The sequence below is a fragment of the Salvelinus sp. IW2-2015 genome, linkage group LG2, assembly GCF_002910315.2.
Source record: "Salvelinus sp. IW2-2015 linkage group LG2, ASM291031v2, whole genome shotgun sequence".
Taxonomy (NCBI): Eukaryota; Metazoa; Chordata; class Actinopteri; order Salmoniformes; family Salmonidae; genus Salvelinus; species Salvelinus sp. IW2-2015.
In genome coordinates this window covers 22,210,730-22,232,478 of record NC_036839.1, presented here as the reverse complement: position 1 = coordinate 22,232,478, position 21,749 = coordinate 22,210,730, and the positions used below count along the sequence as shown (strand labels likewise).

Here is a 21,749-nt window from a genome sequence, read left to right as displayed (position 1 = left end):
TTTATCTTTACAATAAATGGGGACAAAAACGTCCACAAGTAACACAACTCAGGTATACTAAAGTTTTCACTTATAGCTAAATTACATGGCAATTGTTGTTCTCTGAAAGTGTCTGTTCACAAGAAACTAAGTAAAACATGCTATGGTGTGTGTGTAATGGATGTTGGATGTGCAGGGAACGTGTCATGTCAATCGATTAAATAGGTAATAGATGGGCGCTGCCTTGTTTCGTAATCACAACGCTGTAGTGGAAACCAAKACTGTTCTCAGGGCGGGTCTGCCGGTTTTGACTAGCAGAAGTTACTTTTAGTGGCAGGCTATGATAATTCGATCAAGTTTAGGAAAATGGGTACGGTTAGATAAAATGCAAAAACACACAACATACTGTATCTAGCTACAACCAGGTCTGCCCTGAGAACACTCTTGGTTTCCACTAATGCGATCACAACAGTTGATCGAACTGTTGTGATCACGACTTGTTCTGTCTTGCTCAGGAGCAGTCTGACTGCTGGAAATACATATCTCAAGATAGGGCGGCTACTCGACTTCACAGGAATTTACCTAATGTAATTTATTCATACAGGGATGTCCAAGGAGACCAGCACACAGGTAATTTGTGTTATTTAGTGGAAATTCGATTATATGAGTGTTCACTTCACTCTTCCTTCATTTAGCTAACTACAGTGGGCCTGCTAACGTTAACTGCTAGCTAACGTTAGCTCACTGACTCGCCGGACACAGTAGCGGACACAGAGTCTGCAACTGTAGTTAGTATGTGACAGCTATTGAGATCAATGATTTTTATCTGCACGATACTGCTTTGCAGTGATTAGTTGGGTTAATTTATGTTTGTATTCTTGCACGGCTTGGCGGTGATAGCAAGCTAGCTGTGTTACCAAATATTTGTTATAATTAACCCTATGTGTTGTTACTGCTGCTTTGATGCAAGCTAACATTAGTCCGTTTGTAGTATTATACACCAACAGTATGGCTATGTAGTTTACACACATTCACCTAGTTGCCTCTTTAGCTGAAGGTGAGGCCGTGGGCATTCAAGGCTGTTGATGCTGGTTAACTCAGCTGCCACCATCAGGCCTATGGTCACATGACGGGGTGGAAATTATTGCTGGTGAGGTTGTCATTTTCCTCTGATCCATCCCTCCACCGGTGGTAACTACTGCTGTCAAGAGCAACGTTTTATCTTCGTTTGAAGAAAAACAGCACGAGTCAGTCCCATTTGTTTTTATCAAACAGTAGCTTAAGTTTAGCCTTATTTACATTTTATAAACTTAAGCCATCATTAAACGTTCCTTAGTACAGTGACAGTGTATTCTCTCAAATCCTCTCTCGCGCATTCTAATTCTCCATCTTTCTCTCTCTCTGTAGTTGGTGGAAAACAAGATTGGGTACATTCTCTTTAAAAGGGACAGGATTTTCTTTCTTATTGTTATTTTTTTCTGATATGTGTTTCATAGTGACAGTTTTCTTTACACCTCTGAGTACCTCTTTGCTCTATTATAAAATACGCTGAGGTGAGAAGAATAATGTGTCTTTGTTGAGGGTAAGCCTGTAAAGCATGGTTTGCAACCGACAGTAGCTCTGGGCTGTTCTGCAGTCATTGAGTTTCTTAGAATTATGACCTACCTAAGCTATGGGCTCAATTTTATCAAACCAGAATTGCTGGTTTCCATTGTCAAATAAAATCACACAATTTTGTGTATTTTTAAAAATATGTTCAGTTTTAGTAGAAATAACAGTACTAATGTTTATTTTGGTGTTGGTTCTCAAGAAATGACTAAAGGGGTATTGTGGAAAGGTGAGTGGCTAAAATGAGCAGTAGAAGAACTCAGGTCAGAGGCTAAAATGTCTCACTTGCAGCTCAGTTAGACAGACTAGAGGAATCATTGAAATTACTTATTTCAGACTAGAGGAACAAATCACAGGTAAACTGTTCCAAAGTAATAGTTTGAATAGCATTGAAATGTTAAGGAGGCAATGCCTCTGTTTAGGGCTGCCTGTTTACACACGGTTAAGCAGAGGATCACCATGTCACCACAATGTTCCGGTCTCATGTGATCATTTGTCTTTCCAACAGGAGCAGTAACATGGCTGCTGACGACAAATCCTCCTCCTCGTCCTCTACGCTGGATTGGAGTGTGGCGCCTCCTATTTCCCCTGGCAGCCCATCTCACCTGACACACTTCAAACCCCTGACTCCAGAGCAGGACGAGCCCCCGCTCCGATCAGCATACAGCTCCTTTGTCAACCTGTTCCGCTTTAACAAAGGTCATTACTAAGATAACACACGTGATACGCATGGTGAAAGCAGACAAGTTTTCAGGGATTGCAGACAGTCACACAAACTTACTTAAATTACACTCTATGTAGTTGTTTTGAGATGGTTGACAGTCATCTAGTAGGCCTGTGCATTAAGATGAGACAAGACAAAAAAGCTGAATAATTGAGTCGTTGTTTTGTCACACTGTTATTTCTAATTCTGTGGAGTGCCCCATAGCAGTCAATACTATGCAGTACTGTACAGTCTAGGCTACTGTACTGTACCCTAGGATGCAGGGAAAGGTACTGTAGCCTTGACCACCAGCCGGGTTTACAGTCAGTTAGTTTAATAGTCTGGGGACGTTTTTCATGGTTCGGTCTAGGCCCCTTAGTTCCATTGAAGGGAAATATTAACGCTACAGCATACAATGACATTCTAGACGATTCTGTGCTTCCAACTTTGTGGCAACTATACCACATGACCAAAGGTATGTGGACAACTGCTTGTCGAACATCTCATTCCAAAATCATCGTCAACATTAATATGGAGTTGGTCCCCCATTTGCTGATATAACAGCCTCCACTCTTCTGGCAAGGCTGTCCATTGGAATATTGCTGCGGGGACTTGCTTCCATTCAGCTACAAGAGCATTAGTGATGTTGGGCGATTAGGCCTGGCTCGCAGTCGGTGTTCCAATTCATCCCAAAGGTGTTCGATGGGGTTGAGGCTCTGTGCAGGCCATTCAAGTTCTTCCACACTGATCTCAACAAACCATTTCTGTATGGACCTCGCTTTGTGCACGGGTGCATTGTCATGCTGAAACAGGAAAGGGCCTTCCCCAAACTGTTGCCACAAAGCACAGAATCGTCTAGAATGTCATTGTATTCAATAGCATTAAGAACTATAAAAAACAGCCCCAGACCATTATACCTCCTCCACCAAACTTTACAGTTGGCACTATGCATTCGGGCAGGTAGCATTCTCCTGGCATCCACCAAACCCAGATTTGTCCATTGCCCTATAGCAGTCTATACTATGCAGTACTGTACTGTACCCTAGGATGCAGGGAAAGGTACTGTAGCCTTGACCACCAGGGTTTACAGTCAGTTTAAGATTAACAGGAAGCAGAATGGAACAGAATGCAACTCAGAGCAGAGCCCATGTCCCGTGAGGTCATGTGATGTGACACTGCCTGTTGGCTAGGTGCAAGGAATGGCAGGCCCCTCACCAAGGGAGCAGGGCTCTGCTCATATACTGTAGCGTTAACATTCTATTTCACCTATTTTGTTTATATTTAAAAAAATATATATATATGGAATTATTAGAGGGATGGTGAATCACTTTACGCTGAAAAGATTAGATCTCGAGAGAGCAAGGAAACATTTATGAACACCAGCAATGCATACACTTATAAGTACAATAATGTACACACACTTAAAGCTGYAATATGTAACTTTTTGGGCGACCCAACCAAATTCACATAGAAATCTGATTTGTAAATCTGCCATTTTCATTGAAAGCAAGTCTAAGAAGCGGTATAGCTAAACTTTGTGCACTTTTTCTATGCTTCCTGTTCTTAAGTTTCAGTTTTGTACACCAGCTGAAAATACAATATTTTGGGGTATGGAAAATATATTTCACAGCGGTTCAGATGGTACAAGGATTATACTTGCTTGTTATGTCACCCCCCAAAAAATATAAATATATATATAATATATATACACTACCGTTTAAAAGTTTGGGGTCACTTAGAAATAACATCAAATTGATTTTAAATGCAGTGTAGACATTGTTAATGTTGTAAATGACTATTGTAGCTGGAAACGGCAGATTTTTAATGGAATATCTACATCGGCGTACAGATGCCCATTATCAGCAACCATCACTCCTGTGTTCCAATGGCACGTTGTGTTAGCTAATCCAAGTTTTTCATTTTAAAAGGCTAATTGATCATTAGAAAACCCTTTTGCAATTATGTTAGCACAGCTGAAAACTGTTGTGGTGATTAAAGAAGTAATAAAACTGGCCTTTTTAGACTCGTTAAGTTTCTAGAGCATCAGCGTTTGTGGGTTTGATTACAGGCTCAAAATGGCCAGAAACAAATAACTTTCTTCCGAAACTCGTCAGTCTAGTCCTGTTCTGAGAAATTAAGGCTATTCCGTGCGAGAAATTGCCAAGAAACCGAAGATCTCGTACAACGCTGTGTACTACTCCCTTCACAGAACAGCGCAAACTGGCTCTAACCAGAATAGAAAGAGGAGTGGGAGGCCCCGGTGCACAACTGAGCAAGAGGACAAGTCYTCAACTGGCAGCCTCATTAAATAGTACCCGCAAAAGACCAGTCTCAACGTCAACAGTGAAGAGGCGACTCTGGCATGCTTGCCTTCTAGGCAGCGTTGCAAAGAAAAAAACATATCTCTGACTGGCCAATAAAAAGAAAAGATTAAGATGGGCAAAAGAACACAGACACTGGACAGAGCAACTCTGCCTAGAAGGCCAGCATCCCGGAGTCACCTCTTCACTGTTGATGTTGAGACTGGTGTACAATAGTCATTTACAACATTAACATTGTCTACACTGTATTTCTGATCAATTTGATGTTATTTGCTTTTCTTTCAAAAACAAGGACATTTCTAAGTGACCCCAAACTTTTGAACGGTAGTGTATATTAGAACTATTAGAATTTCTGCATAGTGCACCTTTTAAGGGGGAAGTAGTGTTTTTTTTAGACACAAAGGCAAACTTCAAGGAGTAGGCCATTCAAGGAGTTGGTCTGATGGTGCCCTTTGATGGTATCGACTTCCCCTTTGCTTGTGGGAACAATAGAGCGTGATGTCCTAAAAAACGGAAATTAGTTGCCTCTGGTTTGTTCAGCTATTCATACAGGGAAAATGAATGGGGAAAGAATAGGGTTTTGGGATAAATGCCGAAAATAAGGTCCGAGGCTGACACAGGCTCAGAACATTTTGTTCTATGAGCTATCAGTCAGTTAACATGACCTTTCTGAATTATGAWGCCTTTATGTGCTTTTTTAAAATTACATAACCCCCCCCCCATGTCATGAGGATACCTGTGCCATCTAAAGATGTGCCTTTTGTTAAGTAAATCAGGTGTTAAGTTAGGTAAAAAAGTTACTGGAGTGCCACTGTTCTAATTGGTCTATGTGTACAGAGGAGGGGCGGCCACCCTTAGTGACAGAGAAACCGGATGTGGTTGTGGCGTCACCCACTGGGGAGCATAGGAACTGGACCATACCAGCACACTCCATCCACGGCTCTGGGGCACATAGGAAACAACACCACGATCTTTTACGCAGGACTTCTACTGCTTCAGGTACCACACACACACACATTTATTCTAATACATCAGATGTACAGTATACTTATACAGTGGGGGGTTGAATACTGCACTGTTCGGTAGGGCTTGCAAGTTAAGCATTTCACTGTACTTATGCATGTGACAAATAAAACTTGAGTGATTCTTTGTGCTTTCATTTACATTTGGCGTGATTGCATTAATTGTCTCTTGCTTGACCTGATAATGGTGATGAATGTTTCATGCTGATAGGATTAGTCATCAGTCAGAGATCTGAGTCACTGGAGGCGTTATATCTCCTAGGCAAGCTTAAAGGAGAGCTGCTGTGTTTCTACCATGGGCTAGAATACGTATTGAACTACTGCTCTTYATGTGAGGGCTATCCATTTTGACATTTTATGGTTTTAAGTTAGCGACGTGCAGATAAGAATGGATGCACAGTGTGAGTAACATGACGCCTATTTAAAAAAGCTGATGTATGTCTTCTCTTTTTGCAGTGGACTGGCCATTATGGCCTGGTGAGGGTGAGGGCCTTCTATACTGTGTGTTTGCTAAGAATTCTGAAATGTTTTTTGCGCTTGATTTTTTTAACAACCTGGTTTCATAGAGTGGGCGGCTAACCCAAGCACCTGAGTGGTTTTGGTGTGAGTGTGGTTGATCTAGCTACTTTTGGCATGTATGGATAAAGTGCCTTCTGATGTTATTTTGTCGCCAACACTGATATTTGATCAGTTGTATGTGTTTGCATAATGATATAAGAACTAACATCATTCTACCTTTTTTGTTTCTTACTCAATGGCATTTGTCCAATTTGCGTTATCTGTATAATTTTATTCATAACCGTAATTGTTCACTAGAGCCTAGTTTATGGCTACTGATATACTGGTAAGCTTCTGTTCTGTTATTGTGCAATCCTTTTTTAACTTAACCTGCCATTATCAAAGCAAATCCTTGTAGAGATTGTCAATTTCCATGCCCGTTTTGGGCTATAACCTACCTAAGAGAGGTATAAAAAATAAAATAAAAAGTAGTCTCCCTCCTTTACCTTTCTGCRTTTTATTTGCATGAAAAGGGAGCATTTGCATGACGTGAATGGTTAGATGAAATCTGCTATGACATGTGTGTTGAATGGTTGCACCGTGTGTGTTTCTTTTTGTGTCCGTGTGTGTGTGTGCGCGCTCCTAGAGGGCCGTAGGAAATCAGAAACCCCCCTGGGCACTCACGATCCTCGTACGGCTGTTCAGCTCCGCACTGCTCTGAAGAGACTCAAGGAGATCATGGAGGGAAAGAGCCAGGTATCTACCATACCATTTCACAATCACTGTTGTTTATTGTACTTCACAATACGCTGCTGTTGTTTTACACACCGTTACTCTAGTGCTGCTTGTTTTTACTTGGAGTAATATAACCTAGCTAACTATCACAATCACACACAGGCAACTGTTCCAAATATGGGACATGTGAAGACGCCTCTTATTCTTTAAAAGTAGTCTGTTATTGTTTCATCTAACCGTTTGATTTCAGTGAAATATAGTTTCCATATACTTTGAAAAGATTGCTTCAGCATTACTTTATACCTCAGTGCTAGTTGGTCCACTAAATAAAGAAGGCATATTGCAGGACAGTGACCTGAAGCAGTACTGGATGCCAGACAGCCAATGTAAGGAGTGCTACGACTGCAATGAGAAGTTCACCACCTTCCGCCGCCGCCACCACTGCCGGCTCTGCGGCCAGATCTTCTGCAGCCGCTGCTGCAACCAGGAAATCCCTGGCAAGTTCATGGGCTACACGGGTGAGTGCGTTGGGGACTCACAGGAGGGGGTGGGGGCATGACCCCTAGACCATGCCCACCCCTTGGCTGCATCATCATTATCCCTAGTGTTCTCCTGAGGAGAGGGGAGACAGCCCCTTAAGAATGATCCCAAAGCAGGGTCACAATGTGTTAGAGAGGTCCAATGGAAGAGATCTAGTTGAGCCATCGCTGAGATCATGTGTATGTACAGAGGTCTATGGGTGCTCAGCATGGTGTTTTTTCTGCTGTGGTTGTGTGGGTTACTGAAGTTGGACTTGGGTAAGTTGACTGGTTGACCAGTGACGTTTGAGCTAACATTGCTGTGATGTGAGAATCTGAGACCAAGAGATCTAATCAATAGCATGTTTGTCCTTTGATGATGATGTGCTGTGACCTTACCATGCCATGCAGTGACAACACCACAGTAACCACAATACTGCCTCCATCCTAGATCATAGCAGGACCTGCTCTTCCTCTCACTGACTTCTACCCTTCTCACTGTCTCCCTCCCTCCCTCCCGCCATTGTCACGTCTGTCTGTCTGCCTGTCTGTCTGCCTGTCTGTCTGTCTGCCTGTCTGTCTGCCTGTCTGCCTGTCTGTCTGCCTGCCTGTCTGTCTGTCTGTCTGTCTGCCTGCCGGCCTGTGTCTGTCTGCCTGCCTGTCTGTGTAGGAGACCTGCGGGCCTGCACCTACTGCCGTAAGATCGCTCTGAGCTACTCCCACTCTGCAGACTCTGGCTCCATAGGGGAGGACCTGTCTGCTCTGTCTGACTCCTCCCCCTGCTCCACCTGCGTCCTGGAGCCCAGYGAGCCTCGCACCCCGGTCGGTGGACGGAAGGCCAGCCGCAACATCTTCCTAGAGGAGGACCTGGCCTGGCAGAGGTAAAATAAGGCTGCATCCCAAATGGCACCCACCCTAAGAACACAGACCGAGAGGAGGAACCATAGAGAGAAATCATAGGTTTAAGTCTGTGGGAGGAACCATGCATGCACTCTCCAGTCTTTTGCATCCTTACTCTCGTAATTTTGTCCCCTTCCCTTCCCGTCCTGTCCTACGAATGATGCATGCACTTCTCCTTCGCATTGACCTCTAGTCTTTTGTTGTCTTCTCTTCACCTCTTGTCCACAGTGTTTTTATTTCTCTCTGTGTATATCCTGCATGATTTTCTGTGTATCCCTACTCTCATATCTTTGTTTTTTCCTTCAAATGCAGAGTTGAAGAGACAGAGGAGAGAGAAACATTCAGCGCTCTTCATCCCCTATATCCTCTCCCCTCCATGTCCTCTCCTCTCCCTCCCTGTCCACTCCATCCTCCTGTCTCCTCTGTCTGCCTTCCTTTTCTTCCCCTGTATACTGGGTGGGTTCCTTATCCCTGCTTGGTCCACTTTCACGTGCATGGTTTTATTGGCGCTCTACTTCCTGCTAACCAATCAATCAATCGTATTACCTTTGAGAGGGGTGCCTTTGAAAAACATACATTTCTCAGCAAAAGGGATTTCAAATAAATGTTTGACTTTAAAAACAAAGAATACCAAGAGGTATTATTATTCAATTGAACATACTTTTCCTATTGTGTTTTTCAAATTACATCCCTTTGTTTGATTTTGACAGGGAAGCATGCTTTTATATTGTTTAGCTCTAATAAAATGCCATCCCTTTGAACTATATAACCAGCTTTGATCCAATTTTCAGTGTTCTGCTCTTGCTCAAATGAAATATTTTCCCCCTTCTCTCCTGGCATAGAAAAACTCCCATTGGGATGAGAAAGAAGTGAGTCCTGTTGTTACTTTTATCAACGTTCCAACTTCTCTGACAGCTTGTAACAGTTTTGTTTTTTATTTTTGACCTGAGCTTTACCATTCTAGCCCTACCATATTGAGACTTCTGCGGTAGTGTTATATTGACATCAAAGATGGATGTGAAATGATTTAGTTCAAGAATGATAAAAAAAAAAAATGATGTCTRTGTCAGTTTGATTCACCAGGAGTCTCAGAACAGTGGCATGAATTCTAGACGGAGCACGCTACAAGAGGATGGAGGCAAGTCCCCAATAAGGAAGCGGTGAGTGTCTGCTTTTGGTCCAACATCTTTTTATAGAACCCTTTTACAGCTTCTTTTACATTCTTCCAGCTAGGTTTAGGGTTTGTATTTTGGTGCCCTATTTTCTGATAGTGCATCCCACAGAAAGAGATTTATAGAGAGATTTATATTAAGTTCAAGGTTGGTTTCTTTTACAGAAACAAAGCATGTCTGACTTTAGTTAATAGGAAGGAAATTGTCCAGGCCATTTTTGTCTCTTAGATTATGGGGATATGATCTATATGCATGCAGCAGCATTTATACTAAAACCACTAGATGCTGTTTTCCATTGTGCCCTTAGGTTTATTACTGGTCATGGTTCTAGAATTCACCATTGTGTTTTGAATCAAAAAGTGGGTTGGACCTCATTGTATGTAAGGAGAGAGCAGCATTTTCTTGTTTATTTACAAAGCACTCATGCAGAAACTTCCTATCATTAATTACATTTAGACTTCCAAATGACCAAACCCGGTCTCAGCCTTGGATAACCCTTGAGGCCCCTTCGGTCTCCACATAGTTGGGTCAAGCTGATTTTAGTTTTTTGGGGCCCTTTATGTGGAACAACTTCCAGAGCTCTCTGAAATGAGATGTTCTGGTCCCCATTGGTCAGTTGAGAGTCATGATCAGAGACTTCTACATTGATAAAGGTGTCTGTTTATCTGCCTTGTAATTTTGTATATTGTATATGTTTGATGTATTTATGCAGGGTTCGTCTGTGAAAGACAGCCTAGTGTCCCTGTCAAAATAAAGGTKAAATAAAATATAGAATAGTTATGATAGTGTGTTCATTCTATTTCTGTTGGACCCTTTTTGACATCTATTAGCCCCCCCCCCCCTTTCCACTCTAGGGGTTTGGCACAGTTACTGTAATATCCGACAGGACGTTAGTATTAGATTACTTGGGAGAGTATTCATTTTTGAGAAACCCAAAAAATATAGGCCTATTTTAACAATGAAAAGGCTTTGTCTAAAATTAAGTATAATTATCTATGTGACATTGCTACATAGCCTTCAAGGATAGACCATTACATTCCAATTGTATTAAAACAACAGTTTTATGACATTTTTTACAAGTGCATCCCATTAAAAAAATATTCACTGGTAGCCTACACACGTTTCGCACGTGTAGCTTGTTATTGTCATCAAGGTTAGAGGTCATGTGTAGCAAATGTAGTGGGAGAATTGTAATCTATGCATAATGGAATTAAAATTACAGAGTTCAACTATCCAGAAAAAAGTAATATTATTTGAATAGTGAAATAATTTCTAATCCCTATTACACACACACAGAGACACAGACACACAGACACAAGTTAGAGAAATATAATATAGAATGAGAAGTAAGGTACAGAATAAAAATGAAAATGTTGCTGCATCTATTGTGTGATGGCCCTGTAATGCCAGCCCCGTCTTATCCAGGTCAGCCAGTGTGACCAACCTGTCCCTCGACCGGTCTGGCTCCTCCATGGTGCCCTCCTATGACAGCTCAGTGAGCCCCCAGACCAGCAGGGCCATGCCAAAACCTGACCACAGCGAAGAGGAGAGGAAGATACTGTTGGTAATGATGAACTCTTACTTTCACTCCCTCTTTCCCTTTATTCTTTCTGTTCATTTTTACCCCCTTTTTCTCCCCAATTTCGTGATTACGATCTTGTCTCATCGCTGCAACTGCCCAACGGGCTCGGGAGAGGCGAAGGTCGATTCATGCATCCTCCGAAACATGACCCGCCAAACCGCGCTTCTTAACACCCGCTCGCTTAACCCGGAAGCCAGCCACACCAATGTGTCGGAGGAAACACTGTTCAACTGACGACCGAAGTCAGTCGCTAGAGCGCGATGAGCCAAGTAAAGCCCCCCCGGCCAGACCCTCCTCTAACCTGGAAGACGCTGGGACAATTGTGCGCCGCCCTATGGGATTCCCGGTCACAGCCTGGGATCGAACCCCAGCCTGTAGTGACGCCGCAACACTTCAATGCAGTGCCTTAGACAGCTACGCCACTCGAGGGCCCCTTTCACCTTATTCTATCTCACTCTGTATCCCGCTCTCTCACTCTGACTCTCTTTTATCGCTCGCCCTCTCTCTCCATCTCGCAATTACTCTCTCGCTTTCTCTCTCTCTTGCTTCCCTCTATCCTCAATCTTTCCCTCTATCTCTGTCTGTATAATTTGTTCTGTCCAATTTACAATCCATTCTTGACAAAGCAAACATAAGTCATTTTTGACTGAATGTCATGACATGTAGGACTCGTCCCAGCTCAAAGACCTGTGGAAGAAGATTTGTCACAACACTACTGGTATGGAGTTCCAGGACCACCGCTACTGGCTCCGTACATACCCCAACTGCATTGTGGGGAAGGAGTTGGTCAACTGGCTGTTAAGGAATGGAACTATCTCCACCAGGTAAAGACAGACATCATGCTGAGTGAAAAACATTCTGGATGTCTGAGTAAGCATCCTGTTGTATTAAGCAGAGATTACATGAGTTACTAAATGTTCTTTCTCCCTCATCCATCCTCTCTTTCTCTGTCTCTCTATCGCTCATTCACACTCTTGCAGGGCACAGGCGATAGCCATTGGTCAGGCTCTGGTAGATGGTCGTTGGTTGGACTGTGTCACTCACCACGACCAGCTGTTCAGAGATGAGTATGCTCTCTATCGCCCACTCCAGGTGAGATACTGTTTTGCGGGAATAAGGGGAAGAGGACACAGATATTTTTAACAATGCTGATGGGGGTGGTGTTGATGATGGTCATAATGGTGAGGATGGTGATCATGACGATAGTGGTGAAGATGGTGATGCTATTGCTGCTGAGGATGACGATGATGTGAAGATTATGATGATTGTGTAGTTGATGATAATGTTGATGATTTTTTTTGATGACGATAATAATGATGGTGGTGACGTTGTTGCTCATGACTGATGATGAAGGTGTCTTCTATCCTCACAGAGCACAGACTTCTCTGAGACCCCGTCTCCTGACAGTGACAGTGTCAACTCTCTGGAGGGACACTCAGAACCTTCCTGGTTTAAAGACATCAAGTTTGACGACAGTGACACAGACCAGGTGGCTGACGAGAATGACTATGTCATGCCCAGTACGCCCAGTAAGTATTCCTGTATGCCTTGTGACTCTGGCTACGCATTACAACAACTAGCCTCATGTCCATGTCTGTTGCTTTCCTAAATAATAGGTAGTTGAGTCCTTCTGTAATGTCTGAGATGTTTCTTTGTATTTATCTTGAACTAATGAACTAATAAGGGATCCTAAGAGCCCTTTTGTACTGTCTCTGATGTCCCTTCATATTTATCCCACTCCATGCTGCTATGCATCAAGAAGACACTTTTTTTTTTTTTTTTTTTTAATTTATTATAAAAATTTATTTATTCCCCCCCCCCCCCCATCAGACTCGTCCAGTCCTAGTAAGAGGACGTCAGTCAGCAGTTTCCAGTCAGCGGTGGACAGTGACTCTGCTGCCTCCATCAATCTCAATATGGAGCAGGACAATGTCAACTTCCACATCAAGAAACAGTCAAAGTACCCCCATGTACCCCCGCACCCTACGGAGCAGAAAGGTACTGAGCCAAACACACAAAAATAATGATTAGTTGCTGTTGTCTTGCTGTAGGCTAACACCTTTTACTAAGGCTGTGTTTACACAATCACCCAAAATGTGATGTATTGGCATATCTGATACTTTTCTCGAATTTGTTCTGTTGAGTTCACATTTGTATGGCTGCGTTAAGTCAGTCCAATTCAGTWATTTTTTTGACTAATTGGTCTTCTGACCAATCAGATCAGCTCTTTTGTCCATAATTGGGCAAAAGATCAGAATTGGGCCTGCCTGTGTAAACGCAATCCTGATACAATTCCGATGTTTCATATGTGACCTTAGTCTGAAAGCTCAATTCAGATTTGTTTGGGAATTTTGCACATGACCTGTTGTTACAACAACAACCACCCCAACATTTAAAGGAACAGTGACAGGAAATGAGCTATGCATATAAATGAGTGTGGCGGTCAGAAAGAAATATAGGATAGCACACAAAGTTTGCGTAGCCAGTTTCCATAAAGGGTATATGTTTTTGAAAGGTGGAGTTGTGCGTGTGTTGATGCATTTCTCCGCTTTCTCCTATCAGAGTACCTGGTCTCAGAGGACGGAGGACAGAATATCTCCATTAGCGACGCCTTCATCAAAGGTAGGAGGGTCGTTCCACAAATTCGGTTACTGTCAACTGGGGAGTTGTCATACTGTCAACAAAGCAGCATGACAGAATTATTAACACAAGTTTTCAAATTACCACTTGTTTCTTTGGGAAGATGTATAAAGTGATCTGTGCATTTGAACAATAGCATAAATATGCCAATTTATTTTTGGATGTAAAACCTGAATCATCTCTGCTGCACATGCTGCCACTGTTTTGATTACCAAAGTTATTTTTAGAACGAGCAGCTTGCAGCCAGCTTACGAGTGCATCGAAGGGAAAACGCAACAAGCACAAATGCAAAAAGTGAAAACAAATGATCTAACTGGGGATAGCTAGATAGCATGATGAACTCACCAGTAACTTTAATTGGAGTTGATTGCCATGTGAGCTAACTAGCTTCCGGTGTGCGAGCAAGCTAGCTACCAGTGTGCGACCGGTGTGTGAGCTTTCCGGTAGCTAGTATCCACTAGCTTGCATCTAACGGCAGGAAACACAAAACAGTGTTGCGAATTGGGCATAGAAACATGTTTTTTTGTCCTACCAGATCCATGAGAAGGTTTTAGCAAGTGTATCCCTTTGTCCTTCAACTGGTGATGGATGTGGATGTCCGGTTTAGGTCCCAGGCTCCCAATGACTGTCATGATTATTTATTTACAAGGTCATTTGCAGAGTGRGCAGACTCAATACCAAGCAATGTAAGAGCTGGCAATGCAACCGGATGCCCAGTGCTGCTGATTGCAGAGCAGTTGATCACTTTTGATTTTTATCAATTTATTATTTTTCACTTGTTTAAACCAACCAAAAGTGGGGCGCTGCCCCTAATGCCCTAATGGACAGGCCGCCACTGTTCACCATATTAAAACGACAGTTCAGTTCACATAACAGGGTTGACCTCAAAATGAGGGACAGACGTAAATTAATCACTCACATAAATAATAATCTTCAGAAATGACTTTGTCAAAGCAACAAAATAACTAGGGCTTTACAATGATGTTGAAACTTGGAGAATGTTGGGATTAAGTCGGTTGAAATCTTCCTAGGAGTGATGACACGGGGTTGATAAACGGAGCCTTTAATCATATTTTTTTATATTATTGAATTTTCCATGTGATCAATATTAAAGGGCACTTCATTTAATATAACAGGCATTTAAAATGCAATATTGTTGCACAATTTCTACTTAAAATATCAATGGGATGCACGCAAAAGGCACTCTTTTCGTGGAATGACCCGGGAATTCCCCACTTCCTTGTTTAGTTCAAGTGTTGCTTCCTTTTCAACTCTTTTGCAGCTGTGTATTCTTTCTGTTGAACAAGCAGTTGGTACTGAACCTAATGTATTGTAGCTGTAAGCCAAGCTAACATTCTCTCTATATCTTGCGCTCTCACTCTTCTCTCTGTCTGTGTGTGTGCTCTAGAGTCCCTGTTTAACCGTCGTGTGGAGGAGAAGGCTAAAGAGATGCTGTTCACTCCTCTGGGCTGGCACCACAGCTCCCTGGACCAGCTCAGAGAGGAGAACGGAGAGAAGAAGGCCATGGAGAGGCTACTGTGAGTACAGTCAGATAACTTAGAGGTTTGAAAGTTGCTCAAATGTTTTTGTCATTCCTTTTATTTATTTATTTGTAGGTATGTTGGATGTTTGGAAACTAAAGACTAGTCTTTAGCTTACTGAAGTGAAGTAAAACTGAACTGAAGTGGAACATATTTGAGTCATTCTTTTAGATGAAACAACATCTCAGTATAAGTTGGAGCATACTATGGTGTTATTTTGGGCTTCAGAGTGACGCAGCGGTCTAAGGCACTGCATCTTAGTGCTAGAGGCATCACTTCAGACCCTGGTTCAATTGCAGGCTGTATCACAACCGGCCGTGATTGGGAGTCCCATAGGGCAGTGCACAATTGGCCCGGTGTCGTCCAGGTTAGGGTTTGGCCGGGGTAGGCTGTCATTGTAAATACGAATTTGTTCTTAACTGACTTGCCTAGTTAAATAAAAATGTAAAATATTTAGCTGGTGAATCCGCATGGTATACTGGCCTAAAACTGCTGTTTTCTTCCCTCCCTTCCCCAGCTCTGCCAACCACAGTCACATGATGGCGCTGCTGCAGCAGCTGCTGTACAGTGAGTCCCTGTCCCTCTCCTGGCGTGACATCATTGTTCCCGTGGTGAGGCAAGTGGTGCAAACGGTGCGGCCGGACGTTCGCAGCTGTGATGATGACATGGACATCAGACAACTGGTCCACATCAAGAAGGTAGCTCACTGACAGTAACCTCGTACAACCATCCAGAAGTCTCGCAAGCTTACATTCTGTAGCGCAGCGGTAATTAGTCTGGTAATTAAGAGGCTACACTGACAGCGCTCTTGGGGAGGTATTCTGACTTGAGATTTGGGTGATTAACTTGACTTTCTGTGCAAGTCTCCATATTGAATTCAGTGAAAGATTTACGCTAAAGTCCGAGTTGCCTGCACTTATCTCAACTCTGAATCAGGTTATTTGTCATGTATCTGTACTTATACTGCACACACTGTAGGGGTTGAATTTTGAGTAATTTAATGTGACCAAAATGGCTATTTTATTATTATTWWTTTTTTTAGATTCCTGGAGGGAAGAAGTTTGACTCTGCCGTAGTGAATGGCTTTGTCTGTACCAAGAACATTGCCCACAAAAAGGTAGGTTCCTTCTCCTGTAATAACCACCAACATCTCTCCCTGTAAACCGAGCCAGAACGACACTCTTTATTGCTTGTCTATGTGCAGATGAACTCAACAAAGTATTATTTTGTCTTAGATGAACTCGTACATCAAGAACCCCAAGATCCTGCTGCTGAAGTGTTCCATAGAGTATCTCTATAGAGAGGAGACCAAATTCACCTGCATTGACCCCATCGTGCTTCAGGTCAGTCAGACACTCAGTGGTTTGTGGGTTGGGCTGTCATATTGATTTTAAGCATGAATGATTAATGTAGCTAAATTAACAAGACGACAAGTATAATTTCAAATAACCTAATCAAGGGCTAGGCATTAAGACAAGCAAATTTAGAATACATATTTCACTAATTCCTGGACTCCTGAGTGGCGCAGTGGTCTAAGGCTCTGCATCTCAGTGCTACTGGAGATTCTGGGTTCGAGTCCAGGCTCTGTCGCAGCCGGCCGCGACCGGGAGACCCATGGGGCGGCGCACAATTGGCCCAGCGTCGTCTAGGTTAGGGGAGGGTTTGGCCGGCAGGGATGTCCTTGTCCCATCGCGCACTTGCGAGTCCTGTGGCGGCCTGGGCGCAGTGTACAGTGTTTCCTCCGACACATTGGTGCGGCTGGCTTCCGGGTTAAGTGGGCATTGTGTCAAGAAGCAGTGCGGCTTGTCTGGGTTGTGTTTCGGAGGACGCACGGCTCTCGACCTTTGCCTCGCCCGAGTCCGTACGGGAGTTGCAGCGATGGGACAAGACTGTAACTACCAATTGGATACCATGAAATTGGGGAGAAAACGGGGTAAAAAAAAAATCCTAATTTGCTGGCACTTATCCATAATTTCTAGAAATTAAGAAAAATAAACAAATCTTTGTCTGTCTTTGTTCCCCAGGAGCGTGAGTTTCTGAAGAACTATGTGCAGCGTATAGCGGACGTGCGTCCCAACCTGGTGCTGGTAGAGAAGACCGTGTCTCGTATCGCTCAGGACATGCTGCTGGAGCACGGCATCACATTGGTCATCAACGTCAAACCAGTCAGTACCTCTCTAGCTCTCTGTACTGCTAGTTACCTTATTAGCTGTGGTTATCAATGTCAAACCAGTCATTACTGATATCTCACTAGCTTTCTCTAGCCCTCTGTTCTGCCCTCTGTCACTACTTACATTACTGCTAGTWATCAACATCAAACCAGTCAGTACTGCCCTGCCCTCTCTCTAGCTCTCTGTACTAGTTACCGTACTAGCATGGGTTATGTTTCCAAACCCACCTTTAGCTAGCTTTAGAACATATTACATACAGGTAACTGCCAAAATAAAGGAAACACCAACATAGTGTCTTTAATAGGGTGTTGGGCCACCACGAGCCAGAACAGCTTCAATACACCTTGGCATAGATTATATGTTTCTGAAACTCTATTGGAGGGATGCAATACCATTCGTAAACAAGAAATTCCATAATTTGGTGTTTTGTTGATGGTGGTGGAAAACGCTGTCTCCGGCGCCACTCCAGAATCTCCCATAAGTGTTCAATTGGTTTGAGATCTGGTGACTGAGATGACCATGACATATAGTTTGCGTCATTTTCATGCTCCAAACCATTCAGTGACCACTCATGCCCTGTGAGCTTGCCCAGCATTTTTGTACATGACCCTAAGCATGATGGGATGTTAATTGCTTAATTAACTCAGGAACCACACCTGTGTGGAAGCACCTGCTTTCAATATACTTACTGTCCCTCATTCACTCAAGTGTTCCCATTATTTTGGCAGTTACCTTTATGTAGCTGTTAGCTTTTTGTTTTAAACTCTTTTTGATGGTGTCTTTAGCCATGTTAGCCTGTTCTTCTGCTTAACCCATTCAACTGTCTATTAGTCGTACCTGCCCTCAGTCTCTCTTTCCCACCTCTGGTTCTCTGCAGCAAGTCTTGGACAGGGTGAGTCGTATGACCCAGGGGGACCTAGTCATGTCCATGGACCAGCTGCTCACCAAGCCTCGACTGGGAACCTGCCAAAAGTTCTACCTACACTCTTTCCAGCTGGCCAACAGTGAGTGGAAACTACTCTGTCCTCAACTTCCTGCCTTCAGCTACGTTTAGTCTCTACAACTTAGATATTGTAAGCCGTTCATAAAACTTACTTCACTTAAATAATCCAACACATGAAACCTACTGCAACCAGGTGCGTTCATTCACAAGTTCTTCCCGCCCAGTCTAGACTTATCTCCAGATTCCTCCTTCTGACTCCCCTGAGTTCCACAGCACAACTATGTCATGTGTTCTCCTCTCTTCCCTTCTCTGTGACAGATGAGTTGAAGACTCTCATGTTCTTTGAGGGCTGCTCTCCCCAGCTGGGCTGTACCATAAAGCTTCGCGGGGCGTCTGAGTACGAGCTGGCCAGGGTTAAAGAGATCATCGTCCTCATGGTGTGTGTGGCCTACCACTCCCAGCTAGAGATATCCTTTCTCATGGATGAGTTCGCCATGCCTCCCAGCCTGGCCAAGACCAACTCCTTCCCCTGTCTCCTGGAGAGCACTACTGTTGAGGAGGAGGAGAGCCAGGAAAATGGGACTGACCAGAGCACCCTCTCCCAGGGAGGAGAGACTGTGCTGGGGGAGGAGGAGGAGAAGGCTTCCCTTGGGAAATCTGTATCAGATTCCTCCTCGCCTAAAGATGTCCATGGTGTAAAAGTCAACAAAAAACACTTCCTGTCCTCCTCTTCCTCCTTGGGGGCTGAGGGGGTGGAGTCAGCAGAGGTCATGACATCCACGCCGTTGTCCAATCGCCAGGTGCTGCCACCTCCAGTGTCCCCACCCTATCTTATTGATGACCTGGAGGAGTTGGCAGATGAGATTGGGTCGGGGAAGGGGGAGACTGAGGGGGGGAGTGGGTCGGGGGTTCTGGGGAGGGGTGAGTCGCGGGAGGAGAGCTCGGGTTCGGAGACGCCCCCCAGGCTGTTCAGAGACCCCCTGCAGGATGACACAGGGCTGTTTGTCACAGAGCAGGTGAGGGAGAAAAAAAACGGATTAAGTATACAGACAGAAACACGTTGGTTTCCATTGTCCTACAATATCCTCTTCTGTTTTGCCACCGAGCAGGTGGCCTCAACGGACGACCGTCTCAAGACGCTTACGGCAGGCTTCAAACAGGAGCTGAAGGACATCATCCTTTGTATCTCCCCCTTTATCACCTTTAGAGAGCCCTTCCTCCTCACGCCTGCTGGCCTACGCTGCCCCAGCAGAGACTACTTTCCTGAAAAGGTTTGTTGGTTTACATTCACTGAAGGTTTTTCAACCTGCTTTCTATCAATTTGCTCAATGTAGTTCAGTAATGTACAATAGAATATCAGATCATCAGTTCACGTGACCGTCAATTCCGCTGTACTCAGTTGTTAGTTATAGTGGAGATGTCTACCAAAATGGTTGTTGTCATGCGTATGCATTACGCACATCTCATAACACTTAAGTGCTAGGCGAATGAGCCGATATGCTATTTTGGTATTTGAGATGTAACATACTAGTTCCTCGTGCAGGTGTACCTCTCCCCGCTGCTCAACAAGGACTTCAAAGAACTAGACTGTCGACGTAAGCGACAACTCCTCAAAGACTCCGCCCCGTCAGGTGGAGGCATCGCCAACGGAGTCCCTCCCCCCCGCCCCATCCAGGTGTTACCCTCCCACCACCTTACCAGCGCCCGCATTGCAGATCAGCTGGGCAGCAGCCAGGACCTGGCCAAGATGCTGGCAGACTACCGTGCCCAGGGGGGACGCCTCCGGCAGGAGGCAGACCCMTTCACCCAGCCCCTACCTCAGCCACCAGTCCGGGAGGCTCCACCGCCCAAGCACCCCGTCAAGGCTGATAGTGAGGAAGAGAAGCCAGCAGGACAGAACGACATGACCTGGGCCTCCAAGGTGAGACATGGCCAGCTAGTTAGCACATCCACACACCACAATAATAGGAGATGGATGGGACAGATAGGCAGAGGAGGGAGACAGATCTCCAACAGTCTYGCTGATGTATCTGTGGCGTTAAATATTGTTCTAATGTATATTGAGGGTTTTTCCATTACAGACAACCTATGTTAACATCTCCCTTGGTCAGTGCTAGTTTACTGCTCAGTGTGTTCCATTGATGAGCACACCACCTCACTCACTCTCCAGAGAGATTAGGGGAGGTCTGAAGAGGCGAAGTGCGCTCTTGAATTGTAAAGCATATGTGCTTGTTGTTGTTGACCACCATTACTTCTCTGTGTTTTTAGCTGGACTGCCTGAACCCGGTGAACCACCAGAGACTGTGTGTTCTGTTCAGCAGCTCCTCAGCCCAGTCCAACAACTCCCCCAACCCCTGCGTCAGTCCCTGGTAAACCCCACTCAACCCTGGTGGTCTTCAACAGCTTTATTTATCTCCTTAGGAGCAATAGAAATCTTGTGAACCCACTGTGAAATACCAGCTGACTGAACTCTGAAAGGTCAGCTATTCACAAAGACTTATTTGTTCTCAACAGGATTGTCACGATGGAGTTCTACGGAAAGAATGACCTCACACTAGGAATATTCCTAGAGAGATACTGTTTCAGGTGAGGGAGAAATATCAGAACCTGGCAAATGATTTATTGAATTTCCGATAAAATATTTGACCATAAAATGTGTCATTGATATGTAATAAAATGTCATTCAATGAAGCCCCTCTTCTTTGCTMTGACGTGTCTGTCTGTGTGCGCGTGTCTGTGAATGCATGATAAAGGCCATCCTATCAGTGCCCTAGTATGTTCTGTGAGACTCCCATGGTGCACCATGTGCGGCGGTTTGTCCATGGCAGTGGCTGTGTTCAGATCGTACTGAAGGAGCTGGACTCTCCTGTGCCTGGATACCAACACACCATCCTCAACTACTCCTGGTGCCGCATATGCAAACAGGTACAGTAACTTGTTCATCTGCGTTTCCTTATCTGTTCCATGACTAACCCCAGGACTTGCTCTATAGCTATCACACCTAACTGTTTGTTTTAGTTAATAGCGAGCTCACCTAGTTCAACTAATCAAATTCTTGCTAATCAGAATTGCCAGTTTTTGGCTAGAGCAAAAAGCTTCTGTCCAGGTCTGCTTAGCTTCTATTGCTCACAGAGCTTTGATCCTTGTATTCTGCTGTCTCTGTAGGTGACTCCTGTGGTGCCCCTGTCCAATGACTCGTGGTCCATGTCCTTTGCTAAGTACCTAGAGCTGAGGTTCTATGGTCACCAGTATACCAGGAGGGCTAATGCTGAACCCTGTGGCCACTCCATCCACAAAGACTACCACCAGTACTTCTCCTACAACCAGATGGTGGCCTCATTCAGGTGGGAAACACAGTCCATGTCTTTTATTTTCATCCATCCAACCTGCCATCCATTCATACATCTATCCATCAT

The 21,749-nt window shown here is 44.1% G+C and overlaps 1 protein-coding gene across 7 annotated transcripts in view; it reads left to right on the top strand.

Moving 5' to 3' along the window:
- Positions 1-239: 239 nt before the first annotated feature.
- The window catches only part of LOC111976857 (1-phosphatidylinositol 3-phosphate 5-kinase), a 28,553-nt gene continuing 7,043 nt past the window's right edge, over positions 240-21,749 (top strand). For 3 of the 7 annotated variants that reach the window (XM_024006040.2, XM_024006033.2, XM_024006027.2), the window contains exons 1-28: positions 241-609; positions 2,096-2,286; positions 5,449-5,610; positions 6,090-6,116; positions 6,778-6,887; positions 7,213-7,384; positions 8,055-8,265; positions 9,127-9,153; positions 9,355-9,444; positions 10,882-11,020; positions 11,705-11,862; positions 12,019-12,130; positions 12,411-12,567; positions 12,869-13,036; positions 13,601-13,660; positions 15,087-15,216; positions 15,737-15,917; positions 16,262-16,336; positions 16,455-16,562; positions 17,244-17,384; positions 18,268-18,394; positions 18,652-19,349; positions 19,443-19,604; positions 19,877-20,254; positions 20,602-20,702; positions 20,848-20,919; positions 21,087-21,258; positions 21,499-21,677. In XM_024006040.2, coding sequence (XP_023861808.1) covers positions 2,106-2,286; positions 5,449-5,610; positions 6,090-6,116; positions 6,778-6,887; positions 7,213-7,384; positions 8,055-8,265; positions 9,127-9,153; positions 9,355-9,444; positions 10,882-11,020; positions 11,705-11,862; positions 12,019-12,130; positions 12,411-12,567; positions 12,869-13,036; positions 13,601-13,660; positions 15,087-15,216; positions 15,737-15,917; positions 16,262-16,336; positions 16,455-16,562; positions 17,244-17,384; positions 18,268-18,394; positions 18,652-19,349; positions 19,443-19,604; positions 19,877-20,254; positions 20,602-20,702; positions 20,848-20,919; positions 21,087-21,258; positions 21,499-21,677 — 4,298 coding nt within the window. In that variant the 5' untranslated portion in view covers positions 241-609; positions 2,096-2,105. Of the gene's footprint in view, positions 610-2,095; positions 2,287-5,448; positions 5,611-6,089; positions 6,117-6,777; positions 6,888-7,212; positions 7,385-8,054; positions 8,266-9,126; positions 9,154-9,354; positions 9,445-10,881; positions 11,021-11,704; positions 11,863-12,018; positions 12,131-12,410; positions 12,568-12,868; positions 13,037-13,600; positions 13,661-15,086; positions 15,217-15,736; positions 15,918-16,261; positions 16,337-16,454; positions 16,563-17,243; positions 17,385-18,267; positions 18,395-18,651; positions 19,350-19,442; positions 19,605-19,876; positions 20,255-20,601; positions 20,703-20,847; positions 20,920-21,086; positions 21,259-21,498; positions 21,678-21,749 lie in introns of those variants that run through there. The other 4 variants (XM_024006008.2, XM_024006014.2, XM_024006022.2 and 1 more) reach the window with 3 other exon arrangements.